This window comes from Tupaia chinensis, unplaced genomic scaffold (genome assembly GCF_000334495.1).
Source record: "Tupaia chinensis unplaced genomic scaffold, TupChi_1.0 Scaffold000110_1, whole genome shotgun sequence".
Classification (NCBI taxonomy): Eukaryota; Metazoa; Chordata; class Mammalia; order Scandentia; family Tupaiidae; genus Tupaia; species Tupaia belangeri.
Window position 1 is genome coordinate 615,246 of NW_006159574.1, and position 14,656 is coordinate 629,901.

Consider the following 14,656-nt stretch of genomic DNA (forward strand, 5'->3'; position numbering starts at 1 on the left):
CCTGCACGGGTGTGTCCTTCCCCTCTGGGGTGTGCATCCACCCCGTCCTGGCCGCTGGTACAGCTGGTACAACACAGCAGCTCTCGGCACGGACAGTGCAGCCCGAGGAGCAGGAAGGCGGCTGCAGAGGTCCCGCCTCCCCACTAACCCTGTGGCCTGTCGCTCTTCGCAGCTACTTCCTGAGCACCGAGGACCTGCCCCGGAGACGCCAGCTCTACAGGTACCCCGGCTCCACCTGCTCGCAGGGACCCTCCCTTTAGGCGGCTGGGCCTTGCGGGGATCGCTCCTTTTCAACAGCACAGTGAGGGCAGGGGCAGCAGAGAACAACAGTCGACCCCTCCCTGAGAAGCTGTGAAGTCTGGAGACAAATCACAGAACCACGAGGTCGCCAAATCTGAGGCGTTCTTTCTACTTTTCTCCTTTTGTTGAAATGAACTTTCTCACCCCTTAAAGAGGGATGCATTCTACCTGTCCTTCCCTCCCCCTTCCTTGGAATAGTAACTTAAGGAAGTAGCCTCCGCTGGGTTTCGAGGAGCCCAGAGTCTGGCTGGGAAAGCACCGTGGACTGAGCGTTGCGGGAGAGCTGGCAACTCTGTCGGCTCACTGCGCACATGCGGATGAGGCACCAACGCCTGCAGGGGATCCGGGCTTCCTGGGGTAGTTGGCCACCTGCCCCAGTTACCGTTCTCGCGGCAAGAGGTTGCTGGCACTGCTGGGAGACTACCCACCAGCAGCGCAGCGGTGAGAGCAGGCGGCCTGGCCCTCCTCGGTGCCTTCCAGAGCAGGAGGGGTCGCGGCCAGCTGCCGCCTGGGTGCGTGTCAGCCACCCAACGGGACATCAGGGCAGGGCCGCGGGCTGGACGCCCAGCATTCAGAGTCTGGGCTGGGCCACGCCACTGGCCTCCCACCCAGACCCCGCTGCTGCGGTGGGGGGGCCATTGGTGCAGGGGCCGCCCCTCCCACACTCTGGGCCCTCTTGGGAGAGTGGGGGTAGTGAGACAGCACCCAGGGGCCAGGGGAAGGGAGGGGAGCTCCTAGTGGATCCACGTGGCCCAGACTTGCTTCTCCGGGTAGACAGCTCCGCAGTGTGCTAGGCTCCCCTAACTTGGGCTGGGGCCTTCTCCCTCACTTTTGGAGACAGGCTGCTGTGGGGACCTGCAGCTGAGAGACCCTCCCCACCCCTGCATCAGAGCAGCCTAGAGACCGGTGCTGCCCCACCTTCCATCTTTGGAACCCCATTCCAGGCATCTTGACCTGAAATGACCTTGGCCGGAGCGGCCCTGTGACACCCGCACACCGTCCTCATCTGCTTCCCTCTCTCAGAGCTCGCTTTTGGGAACTGTCAGAGCTCAGTTCCTCTAGGGTCCATGGGCTCTGCCTGTCAGGGCCAGTGTGTGGCACTCAGAGAATGCTGAGGCTACACAGAGTGCTCCCTGCTGCTCTGGAGCCGCAGCTTCTGCTCAGACAAGGCGCAAAGAGAGGACACACTAGGGCCACAGCGCCTTCTGGCCCGGGCCCTGCGCAGAGCCCAAGTAGGGTAGCACAGAGCCCAAGCAGGGCAGCGCAGAGCCTGGGAGGGCACCTGGGAGGAGCTGCCGAAACAGCTTGAGGGTGGGCAGGATGCCGGGTAGGAGGGCTGCAGGGCTGGGGACCCAGGGCTGGGCCTTCCCACCCTGCAGCAGACTCAAGCCCGGGGAGCCGAGAGCAGGCACAGCGGGGGGAACGTCTGAGCAGGCTCGGAGCACCTGTGTGAGGTTGCCGTCCGCACCTGGCTCACATCCGTCTGCTCTTCCAGCGCCAGCACCGTGGGCACCTTCAACAGGCAGTGCCTGTCCTGCGACTTGGTGGAGAACTGCACCTACTTCAGCGCCTCCTTCAGCCCAAGCACAGACTTCTTCCTGCTCAAGTGCGAGGGTAAGCCCTGCCCCTGACAGCTGCAGGCGCGTGCTGACTGCTGTCCCAGAACAGGTGTGGGTCGCACCTTTTCCTCGTAGCTGGACCTTATGTGGTTCAGTTCCCGTAAGCCCCCACTCTGGGTTGAAGTCTGACTGGCATTTCCCAAGAGCTCTCTGGCCCTGGGTTCAGATAGGGAAGTTCTGGTTTCCCACATGGTGGGTATAAATATAGTGCCCAGGGGCGAGGTCCTCTGGACACGTCGCGCTTGGAGATCACCACGTAGCTGCTACGTACCTGCTGCACTCCCTCCTCAGGGACAGCATGGCCTTTCCTGGCGTGTCTCTGCCAGTCTGGGGACTTCCTCTGTTTGTGGAGCTGCTTGTGTTTTCTGTGAGTGCTTGGTGAGAAATGAGGGCACCTCAGCGCTGTCGGTAAAAGAAAACAGAAGTGGAAAAGAGTGTAGTGACGCTAGGTCAGATGCTCGAGTGACCCAGTGCACTGAGCACCTCCACACTCGGCCTCCGAGGGGGCGGGGTGCCCCTCCACAAACACCTGGATCCCCACAATAATCCAACAGGTTCATGGCATTCGAAGAGCAGGACTAGATCTCAGAGATCATGCAATGCGACCCGATCCAATCCCCTTCTCCATTTTCTTGATTAAAAAATTGAATTCTTGGGGTCTGCAGTTAGCATAATGGCTGCGTTGCTGGACTTCCATGTAGTCGACCACGGTTCGAGTTCCAGACCCAGTGGCTTAAACTCAGGCCAGGCGTGTGTGCGTGCATGCCCGAGATCCCAAGAGGAGAATGGTGGAGAAGGGATTGTGGCATAGCCATCCCCCCTGGAGGGTGATTTCTCACTTTCTGTCTCTCTGTCTCTCTCTGTCTTTCTGGCAAGCACACGCACCCTATAGCAAAAAAAAAAAAAGAAAAAGAAAAAAAGAAACTGAAGTCTTAACTGATCATGAAGGTGTCACTCCAAGATTTTCTGAATTATTTAAAATCTATTTAAATATTTAGCCCGTTGCCTCATATTAAGGGAAAACAGACTAGCTCTCTTAAATAATTGCTTTATAAAACATTTCTGTAATCACTTTTTTCCAGCTAAGGTAACTTGAATGACCTCATTAACCTCTCCTCCCAAACCTAACCAAAAACCACTTTAAAAAGGAGATTTTTCTAAAAAAAAAAAAAAAAAAAAAAAAAAAAAGGCAGAAGTTTTCAAAGATTACAAAATAAACGAGGATTCAATAACAGCTAACTTTCCAACCTGGAAGCATTTATAAGAGATAACAAACTAGCAGGCCTGAAAGCTGAGCCCTTATCTTGCAATAAGGAACGCTGAGTGGCAGCTGAGTTTACACCACAGGCATTGGCAATGATTGCCACAAGGGATGAAAAGAAGAACTGCTGTGAGATTCCAAAGGAGAAAATGATGAGCTTAGTTGGGTTGCTGAGTTTTTTGGCTGGGACAGAATTAAAGAAGACTTCACAGTTTAGGTGAAATAAATGGTTGAGTAGGACTTAGAAACTGAACAGTCCAAGGGGATAGTTTGGCACAAGAAAAAGCACAAGGCTTGGGGCCAGGAGGTGGTGTGGTGGTAAAGGTGCTAGACTCCCACATGTCCAACTGTAGATTAAATGGTGTCTTGTTTTCTCTCTCTCTCTCTCTCTCTCTCTCTCTCTCGAACACACAGGCCCTATAGTCAATTAAAATAATAATAAATAAAATAATTCTTAAAAAAATAGAAAGATGCACATTCTAAGAGTGTGTAGCCAGCCCATGAATCACAGTCAATCCAGAGGATATTCATATTTAAGAAGCCCAATATAATAACCAAAGATACTTTAGAATGATTTCACTTTCCCACACTTCTCAGTGGTTGTTAAAGTAAACACAAATGTGTAGACCACAACGTGCCATACTCCCATTTCCTGCTTACTTAGTTCTTTCTCATCCCGAAGCCACCCAAAGAGACTCTTGGAGGGACCAACAGGTGGTGTAATGGTTATGTCACTGGACTCTCACATGGCCGACCATGGTTAGAGTCCTTGACCTAGAGGCTTGAAACTCCTGCTGGGTATTTGTGTGTTCCCAAGACACCGAAAGAAGAATGAAGAAGAAGGGATTATGGTGTGGCCATCTCCCCAGGTGGTGATTTCTTGCATTCTGTCTCTGTCTCTCCAATGAGAGTGTACACAAATTATAGCAAAAATCTCCTTCTAAAAAAGAGAGAAAGAGAGAGAGAGAGACTTTTAGAAACTTTGGCAAAAATATCTTGTCTCCTCCTAGTATGGAGGACTCTTGCCTTCTTCCCCCTCCTGTTCCTTTAGCATTATCAGGTTAATTTATTCCCCTAGATGAAATGAGAGCCCCCCAAAATTCTACAAATTATTCTCTTGTATATGGAGTGAAAATATATTGGCAGTGAGGGGATTCTCTTTGGTGAATTAGGGAAAGGGAAATTTGTAAATGCTCCTACATTCAAAATTTTTGAAACCGCAGAAGTTCAGTTATGTGGGCACAGGCAGAGAGAATAGTCAGAAGACTTAGCAACTAGATGAGGCAAACACCAACCAGCTGAAGTAGGTGCCTAGTCAGAGTAAACACAAGCCTCACACCATATTAGGACATAAGGGCTGGGTATTATACTAGCAGTTGTAAAATCATGACATTGCAAGAACCCTATATCAACTTGATCATCCTTCTTACCTTTCTGTGGACATTCCATTAGAACAGGTTTTCATGAGTTTATCTGATAAAGTATCCCTGTAACTTATGGAGTTGTCAAAAAAGTCATGATGTGTTTTTCTATGCAAAAATGTATCATGACTTTTCCAACAACTCAATACATTACAGTTCTCAGCACTGTCACTTTGCCATCTTAGTCCATTTGGGGTACTATAAATAAGTACCACAGACTGGATGGCTTGTAGAAAACAAGTTTATCTCCCACAGCTCTGGAGGCTGGAAGTTTGAGCTTGAGGTGTTAATATGGTTAGGTTCTGGGAGGTTGTTTTTCTGGGCTGTTGAAGCCACCTTCTCATTGTGTCCTCACATGGCAGCAAGAGGAAAGAGAGATCTTGGGGATCCCTTTTACAAGAACACTGAGCCCATTCCTGGGACTCCACCCTCATGTCCTCATCAGCTCTGAAAGGCCTCACCTCCTAACACCATCATCTTGGGGATGAGGATTTCAATATCTGAATGGGAGGACACATACATTCAGTCCTTCGGAATCGTAGCTGATTGTAGCTCATCGGTTGTTTGCATTAGTTCTGCTATTGCTGTTGGTCAGTCCTTCCTACACTGGCCTTCTCCTAATGTCCAGTTGTTCTTCTATAGTAGATGATGTCCTTCTTCATTATTGTAGCACTCCAAAGTTAGTCCTGTCACCACGTGGCACTCTCTAATTTTTCATCCACATTTCTGCTGTGATTTCTCAAGGTTTGACTTTCTTAATGCTTCTTTATAATCCTTCATTTGTTTAACTTTCTGATTAAGTCTGTACAAACTTAAAAATGCCTAAAAAGGTCCAGTTGGGTAGCACAATCAGTAGCAAACTGAAATGCAGTGCTGGCAGCCACATGGCAGACTGAGTTCAAGCCGGAGATTGACCTAAAAACATGCCTAGCTCATGTACACATGCCCAAGATCCTGCAGAGCTGGGAGAAGGGGTTTGTAGCACAATGAGATACTGTGAGGGTGCTCTTCTCTCTGTCTCTCTGTCTCTCTGTCTAGGGCATGTGCACATGCTATCATAAATAAAAAATAAATAAACTTTTTAAAATTGCTTAAGTTATTTTCATACTTTGTACACTCACAGTGAAACAGAGTAGGTAAGTAAAGACTCAGAAATGGTTGTAAAGCCTGCGTCCACCCCACACCCAGCTGGGTCTCACCCGCCAGTCAGCATTTCTATCTCCGATGATGGCTGGAAGCTTGTGTGTGTGAGGCAGTGTCTGTAAACCCGACGGAGAGATCTCTTTGAGCTCACCTGCACACTTCAGGTAGATCTGGGATTCTTTCTATCATCTGGTGGTGAGGCCAGATGCACCCAAAATCTGAGGGGTCTTTGAAAAGTTCACGGAAAATGTGTATCATAAAAAAAATTGTGTGTGAATTTCAAAAAATCCTTTGCAGGAAAATCAACTCGTACTTCAGCTCCACCGTTTATGAACTTTTCGAAGTCCTCTCATGTTACTCTTCCCTAGTAATTCCCCAGGATATGCAGCAGCCATTCTGGCCTCCGTGCTGTCTCCGCGGTGGTCCTGTGAGCTGGAGAGGAACAGGAGTCTGACCCTCCAGTTGTCCCGCCCTCTCAGTTTGAGAAGCACATTCCTTACCATAGACTAGCTGATGCCGTACCCCATTTCCGAGCGTCTGCTCTAACACCGGTACATCTATGCAGAGTTCCCAAAATTCAGCTTCATAGACTAGCTGATGCCGTACCCATTCCTGAGTGTCTGCTCTAACACCGGTGCATCCACGCAGAGTTCCCAAAATTCAGCTTCATAGACTAGCTGATGCCGTACCCATTCCCGAGTGTCTGCTCTAACACCGGTACATCTACGCAGAGTTCCCAAAATTCAGCTTCATAGCCCGCACCTCCATGCTCTTACGTCGTAAAAACTGCCGTACACACTACAAAGGCTTTTGCCAGGGCAGTTGATTTTTATCCCCTTCCCAAGAGATGACCTGGAGGTGGGGAGCCCGGGCAGCACAGGTCCGGCTCTGGATTCACCCCTCAGATGAGAGCGCGTGATGGGAATGCAGTGCTCAGTTCTGAAATGACAAGGGACCCCAGAGCCGGAGAACCAGGCTGTCTTCCCCACACCATGGTACCCACCTTCCAGCTCTGAATAGACCCAATCCTACCCTGAGAGAAGGCCAGTCCTCACCTCAGAGCCATTCCCTAGGTCTGCCGTACCAGCTCACACAAACTGGAGTGCGTAAAGCCACAGAGGTGACTTCTGGGGTCCTGCAGGCTGGAAATCCCAGGTCAGGCTGGTTCCTCCTGGAGCCATGCATCTCTCCGGCTCCCAGTGCTTATCAGGAGTCCTTGGTGCTCCTGGACTTAGAGATGCGTCACTCGGCTCTCTGCCTCCGTCTTCATGTGGCCTGTGTCCACGTCCCTCCCTCTTGTAAGGAGGCCGGCCATGGGGCTAGGGCTCCCCTAGCCAAACCAGAGCGATGTCACCTTAGCTGCCAAACAAGGCCACAGGCACAGGTCCCAGAGGTCAGGGCTCGGGGGGCACCACTAGGCCTGGAACCTCCTCCCAGACACATCTCCTCTGAGGAAGAGAGGAGGGGAGCGCCCCATTTCCCTCAGGAGTCCAGGATTCAGGGCCACAAGGTTGGATTTGGTGCAAGACACATTCCAGGAGCCAGAGGAGCCATTGTGGGGCGACCCACATAAACTGAGGTTCGGGATGCCAACTTAGGGACTGGGGCTGTGTTTCTCCAGGAATTCTCCCAGGTCATGAAGCAAAATAAATACTCAGTTCCATGGAGTCGTGAAAAATGGCATCACCAACTCGGTTCAACCCTCAGAGCCATGGAGCCCTGATCAGTGAGCCCGTGACATGACCAGAACCTCACAGCCAGAACCACTGTTTGGAGAAGCTCTTCTCTTAAAATTGATTCCCAGGATCATGGTTCATTTTCTGTCAAGTTTGCCAGAAGGACTTGATCAGACCTGTTTCTAAGAAATGTCTGAACGCCCCAGGGACATGGGACCTGTGTTTGAGTCGGGCAACGGCAGCTCACATTGTTTTGTGTGTTTTAAAATAGACAAACTCCTTTTCTTGAAGCCGAGACTAGAACTATTGCTGTTACTTGTGGTCCTGCCCGGGAGAAGGCACAGTCTTCACGAGTCCCTCCACAGCTCCGGGCTCCCACAGCTCCCGCCTTGGCGTTCGGCTGTGACGGACGGAGCTGGCCGTGAGCTGCACCTGCTGGTGGGAGGACACCTGTCGTGGGCGCTGCAGCCTGGTTTATGCGATGCGTTTCTCCATCTTGAAGTCAAATTGAAATGCAGTGTTACTACCCAAGCTTAGAGTGAAGTCCTTCCACACTTGAAATAAAATCTTATCACCGAGTTTAAAAGAGGGACTCCAGCCTGGCCACTGCTCTTACTGGGAAGTCCCTGCGATCCCGTCCCCTCACCGCCACCCGAATCAGGAAGGATGGGAACCACACAACCGGTGGCCCGAAGCATGGACCGGGCAGACCTGGCTTGGGCTCCGCTCTCTGCTCACCAGCCCGTGACCTCGGCGTGCCTGCTAACCCTGCTGAGGCCTCCGTGTCCTCGCCCCGAGCATGCAGGAGTGGAGGTGCCTGCCCCGAGCATCCCCGAGCGTGCTGTGAGGATGGCCAGGATACTGTGTGACACGCTGTCCACGTGTCCCCTACGCAATGAGTGCTTAATGCGCGTAAGCGATTCCCGTTAGGATCATCGCCATTATCCACGTTATCCTCGCCGAAAAAATCAGCATTACGGACGTCTTAGCCCGTCCGGATCCTGAAGCCGGGCCGAGGAGAGATGGTGCCCTTGGGGAGAGGAGCTGAGCAGCGCCCGGCACGGAGTTCCCGATGTGCGGCCGCGGCCCGGCCGCTCCCGAGAGCCTGGTCTCGCTTACGCTGCGGGTCGGAAAGTCCCGGGACACAGGCTGCAGAAGCAGCCCCTGGTGGCTTCAGGAGTACCGCGTCTAGGGTCCCGCGCAGGAGCTACAAAGTCAGGAAATGGAGTGTTGTGGCCCCGCCGTTCCTCCACCTTGACTCACTCCTGCGGGAGCCTCCGAGGCCGCGGGAAGTAACTCCTGGGAGGATGCCCGCCACAGGGCACAGCAGTGCTCATGGCCCCCGGACTCGGAGTCGGCACAGAGCAGTGGGGGACACGAGGAAGCGGGTGGCACAGACCAGGCCCGCTGCAGAGCCATGGGAGGAGGTCCAAGGCCCGGCAGTGTCTGCCACGCACGGTGCAGAGGAGGAGGTGGCCATGCCACACGTGTGACCTCCTGAGATAAAGACCTCCTTCATGGTGAAATTTCGGGTGACCCCATGTATTGGAGATAAAATACATTTGGGGGTTCGAGATCCTCCTGAATCTACTGAATGCTCCAAATCTACTGAAGCAGGTTGTTCTTTATGAATTCCATCACTGTGTGTCATTACAGCGCACCAAATGAGTTTCCCCGTCGTAAATACGCTGTACCTCAGTCCCATCGGGCATTACCATATACGGTACACGGCGGAGTTCTTTCCACTCTGGGTCCCGTCAGTGTTTTGGTTCTTTTCCCTCCCCTCAATTCCCTCCCTCTCGCCCTCCCCCTTTCCCTCCCTCCTCCCCTTCCAGAGGACACCTGCCTCCTCTGAAGTGTGAAGTGCGTGTAGTTCTCTCAGCTGATCATGAAACTTCCAGTGCCGCCGAAGCAGGGAGACCAAGCATGGCAGTCAGCTGAGAGAGACACCCAGCCCTTCAGGGGCGACAGGTGCCTCGGGGAGGGACGCATGCCGAGCTGCTGCAGCCCCAGGAGGGAAACGGCTCTCCAGGAGACCTCCCCAGGGAGGCGCTGGCCAAGGCTCCCAGGCGAAGGGCCGCCCGGCCGTCCTGCACCCTTGGGAGTGAGGAGAAGCAATGTCCCAGTCCCTTGGAAGCGGCCTGGGGCTGTGCTGGCCCTCACCCTGCGTGCCGAAGCTCGTGCACCATTTACATTCTGAGCTAGCGCAGGAATTGAATATTCTGTTTCTGTTCAAATTATTTGCTAATAGCTCATGCCTAACTGCAAAGGAATAGTCCCAGAGCTAGAAAAATAATACTTAATCTGCTTCCCCTTGGTAAAACCGTAGCATGAGCTTCAAACATGCGGGTGATTCCAGGTCCCAAGAGCACCGACGCGCCTGGTGCCTGCGGGGCCTCAGGCTCTGACCTCGGCAGCCCTTCCCAATTTTGACTCTCGGGCGAGTCTGGGCTCCACGGAGCACTGCTGGGGTGCTGGTGAACGGGCACCTCTGTCCATGCTCTGTCACTCAGCGCAGGTCCCCGGAGCTCAGGTACCGCGGCAGGGACAGATCTGAGGCCACCCTATAGTGAGTGCGTCTGACCCATCGGGAAGCTGCCAGGCACCAGCAGGAGGGCCTTGCTCTCAGGAACAGCCAGGACACGCCTGCCTCTCCTGCCTGCACCCCGCCACGGCCAGGCAGCCGTCTGCGCCGGGTGGGCATCTGTGCCGGAGGCCTTTCTGCACAGGTGAGGCCCCACGGCAGGTAAGTAGTGTTGTCGTGGCCATGAGCGACGCCCCGAGAAGCCACCACTCCCTTCAGATGTTGCAAGTGCCCTCACAGGGTAGTAAACCCGTTTGCTGCTGGGCAGTTTTCCTCCGCGCTCCCTGCTGGCCAGGTCACTTCCCCCGTCTTAACCCTGACCAGGTCGTACTTCCTAAAGAAGAGTTCTGTTTAAAGTAGTTTCCCAGTGTGTCTCTTTTCTAAGAAAAGTGACAGAAGAAATGTAAACATAACTAAATAGTGCACAGGGCTACTTGGAAGGGCCACACGGACCAGACATCGAGGGCGTCTTGAGCAGCGAATGTAAGGATCGCACGGTGAACGCCGGAGGAGGGTACGCAGCCATGTGCAACGACGCGCCATGGAGAAGGAAGTCTGCTTTCCCGGAATTCCGAATCCTGAATGCCAGTCCGTGCGGCGGCAGAGCCCGGGGGCAGGTCATGGACAGTGGGGGGCACTCTCATGGGGCTGTGTGGAGAGATACCCATCTCTGCTCCTGAAGCTGCCCCTCAGGCCGGAGGAGACCTGGCCATGGAGATGCCCAGAGTGGACGTGAGCCAGAGCAGGAAGAGGAGCCCTCTCGGGAGCCGTAAAGACAGGGACCCAAGCAAGGAGTCGCCTGCTGCCACCCTGCCCGACTCCACCACCAGGAGCTGCAGCAGAGTCAGCGCCCAGGGCAAGGGTGGGCACGGGGCTCTGTACCTGCTGGGGCTGCTCCTTCCTAGGTGAGCTCACATGGACAGGAGCGGCAGTGACAGCCACAGAACAGCAGGGCCATGAGAGGGAGGACAGCGGCAGTGACAGCCACGGAAACAGCGGGGCCATGAGAGGGAGGAGAGCAGCAGTGAGAGCCACGGAACAGTGGGACCCTGAGAGGGAGGAGAGCGGTGTGAGGCCTCCCCCGTTGGTGGGAGCAGCTGTACCTGTGAGCATCCTCAAGAGTGAGCAGGTGCCACCTTCACGAGACAAGAACAGGACACTGCAAAGAAGTAAGCAGATTGCTCAAGGCTTAAAATAGTTGCTAAATTAAGAAAAGTTTTTTTAAGATTAATTTTATTTATTATTATCATTATTTAATTTGCTGTAGGGCACACACACTCACCAGAGAGACAGAGAGAGAAAGTGAGAAAGCAAGCCGCCAGGTCCGAGACTTGCACCGCGGTTGGCTATGTGGGAGTCCAGTGCCTTTAACCACCATGCCACCTGCTGGTCCTCCCTAAAAAAGTTTAAAAAGATTGTGTGCCTGTTTCCCCCAAGAGCACTGCGGAGAGTGTCTGGTGCAGATCAGAAGAGAGTCATGAACACAGACGCTTGCGTCCTCAGAGTCCTGAACCCCGCAACACCCGTCAGCTCCGTCCCTTCATTCTCTGAGTCCTTGTTTGAGCAAAGGGGACAGCCACAGAACAGCAGGGCCATGAGAGGGAGGACAGCGGCAGTGACAGCCACGGAAACAGCGGGGCCATGAGAGGGAGGAGAGCAGCAGTGAGAGCCACGGAACAGTGGGACCCTGAGAGGGAGGAGAGCGGTGTGAGGCCTCCCCCGTTGGTGGGAGCAGCTGTACCTGTGAGCATCCTCAAGAGTGAGCAGGTGCCACCTTCACGAGACAAGAACAGGACACTGCAAAGAAGTAAGCAGATTGCTCAAGGCTTAAAATAGTTGCTAAATTAAGAAAAGTTTTTTTAAGATTAATTTTATTTATTATTATCATTATTTAATTTGCTGTAGGGCACACACACTCACCAGAGAGACAGAGAGAGAAAGTGAGAAAGCAAGCCGCCAGGTCCGAGACTTGCACCGCGGTTGGCTATGTGGGAGTCCAGTGCCTTTAACCACCATGCCACCTGCTGGTCCTCCCTAAAAAAGTTTAAAAAGATTGTGTGCCTGTTTCCCCCAAGAGCACTGCGGAGAGTGTCTGGTGCAGATCAGAAGAGAGTCATGAACACAGACGCTTGCGTCCTCAGAGTCCTGAACCCCGCAACACCCGTCAGCTCCGTCCCTTCATTCTCTGAGTCCTTGTTTGAGCAAAAGAATGAACACAACGACACCAAGAGCAGCCTGGAAAATCCGGCCGAAGTAGTTCCCAAGTGGGTGGAGAAGAAGCTCGAAGAAAAGTGAGAGCCCTGAGTAACAGACCCAGCAACGCGGTCGGTGAACGGAGGTGCCCGGAGCCGAGACCTGGCGGGACAGAGGCAGAAGGAAGCCGAGAAGTGAGCGAACACGTTTCTCCGGTGCTTTGAGCCGGTGGACAGAGAAGGCCTCCTGAATATAATTATGAGAATTTTAGAAAAGACCTGACGTTACATACCTGCTAATGAAAGTCGGCAAGTCAGAGGTCGGAAACTACGTACGAGTACAGGAAGAAAAGTCACGGTATGGGTAGTTTTTCCTTTTTCTTCCCTTTTTTTTTTTCCCCTATTTTATATGTTCAGATTAGAATCCGACTTCTCAGCTACAGAAAAGCAGTATGCAGTAAAGGCTGTTGGCAGGAAACGAGTATTAATTTCCAGTCCTGTACCCACTAAGTGGTTAAAACAGAAAGAACAGGAAGGAATTTGGGGACATTCAAACACGTGAAACTGACCACTCCCACATTTGGCCTAGAGAAAACGGCACACAGATGCCCTTCAAATGACCCGGCAGTAATGCAGACGTGGGGAAACATTTTAAAAATTTGAAATCGATATTGGATGAGTGCAATCTTTAAGGAAAGATACCTGAAATACAAGTGTTTTCAAAAGCTCGGGGAAATCAAGCTAGGAAGTGCAGATACACTGGCAGGTTCGAAGGAGGGGAGGAGGCGAGGCCCAGCCTCTGAAGAAGGCTCCCAGCCTCTGAAGGCTCGGCGAACAATGCCACTGTCACCACCCCAGTGCAGCCTCTTCTGTTGCTGACCACAGGGCATGTCTGATCTGGGTAATTTAAAAGAAAGTGGTCCATTTGGTTCACAGTTTGAAAGTCCAAGGTCTAGGGGCAGCCCCATAGCCTAGTTTAGGGAGCCAGATCCCACATGGCTGATCAAGGTTCAAATCCCAGCCCCAGCTGCTGGAAAAAACACACTGAGTGCCTGTGTGTGCTCATATCCTCCGAGTGTGTGTGTGTGTGCCCGAAGTCCTCACGGGGAAGATGAATGGAGGAGACCACGGTGCGACCACACCCCCTTGAGGGGTGCTTTCTTCCTCTCCCTCTCTCTCTCTGTCTCTCAGGTGAACACCTGTGTCCTCTAGCAATTAAAAGTGAGAAGAAAAAGTGAAGGGGCCGCCCCGGAGGGTTTTCCTGTTGGTGAGGTTTCAGGGCCAAACACTGCATCGCACGTGAGAGAACAGGAGTACGCGTGTCTGTGTTCGGCAGTCTCTGTCTCTCGCTCCCCGTCCTTAGGAAGCTGCCAGCAGTCAGGATGAGGGCCCTCCCTGATGACCTTCACCCTAATCTCTCCCCAAGAGCCCCGCCTGTCAATGCCGTAGTCCAGTTAACTCTTACCCTCTTACTTCCATCACAGTCAGAGCTCAGCACCTGAACCTGGGCGGGACGAACCATAACATTCCAGCCTTGACCCTCAGTATTCCCAGACTTCGCACACGTGAAATCACCCAGTGGTCCCCAAAGTTCACTTGTGCCCGCACCAACCTGAGAGTGCAAAGACTCACTTCAGATCCGAGGCGAGCTCCTTCCAGCTGTGTACCTGTGAAATCTACCCACAGTACACACCTATGGTGCCATGGCAGAGTGGGCGAGGGCAGAAGTTCCATTTCCACAGAACAGAGCCGCAGGCCCAAGTGAGTCCAAACCCCAAGAGCACAGACATTCAACAAACATTCTTTGGCATGCGTTGGCCAACCACAAAGTATCTATCCTCCACTTCTACCCATATTTCAGAAGTAGGCAAGTTTTTTTAAGGTTATTTCTTCTAGGACAGAGACACAGAGATAGAGAGACAGCACCCCTAACAGGGGCCTCACCTCACGATCCACCACAGCCACCACCATCTAGACCCCAGTAATCAGGGAATGTGACCTCCCCACCTAGCACAAACAGATGGCAAGTGTTAGGTAGAAGGGTTTCTATTCCAGATACAAAGACATAAGGCAAATTGATCTCAAGCTTAATTCTTGATGCTAACGGAGAGGAACAGCAATAGGGAATCCAGACGCATCCCTAGCCACGCGTCTCCATCTCCGTGCCTAGCCGTTTAACAGAAAGGAGTAAGCACACAAACTCGCAGGGGAGGAAGGCATGGGTTGAAACCCCGGTGGAGCAGGGTAGGGAGGGCCGGCCTGTGGCGCGGTCAGGAGCAAACTGACCTGCAGTGCTGGAAGCCCAGGGCCAACCGTGGGTTCGGATCTTTGTGTCACCGCAGGGGCACACGCCCAGGAGGAGCTGGCGGGCTGGGAAAGGGTACAGTGCGAATGCACCCCATCAAGGGCTCTCTCTCCTCTCTCTCCTCTCTCTCTCTCTCCTCTCTCTCTCTCTCTCTC

The 14,656-nt window shown here is 52.9% G+C and overlaps 1 protein-coding gene across 1 annotated transcript in view; it reads left to right on the forward strand.

The window, feature by feature from the left end:
- Positions 1-14,656, forward strand: part of DPP6 (dipeptidyl peptidase like 6) — a 510,008-nt gene that overhangs the window by 425,085 nt on the left and 70,267 nt on the right. Inside the window, exons 15-16 of the mRNA XM_006143805.1 lie at positions 173-220; positions 1,796-1,914. Coding sequence (XP_006143867.1) covers positions 173-220; positions 1,796-1,914 — 167 coding nt within the window. The remainder of the gene's footprint in view (positions 1-172; positions 221-1,795; positions 1,915-14,656) is intronic.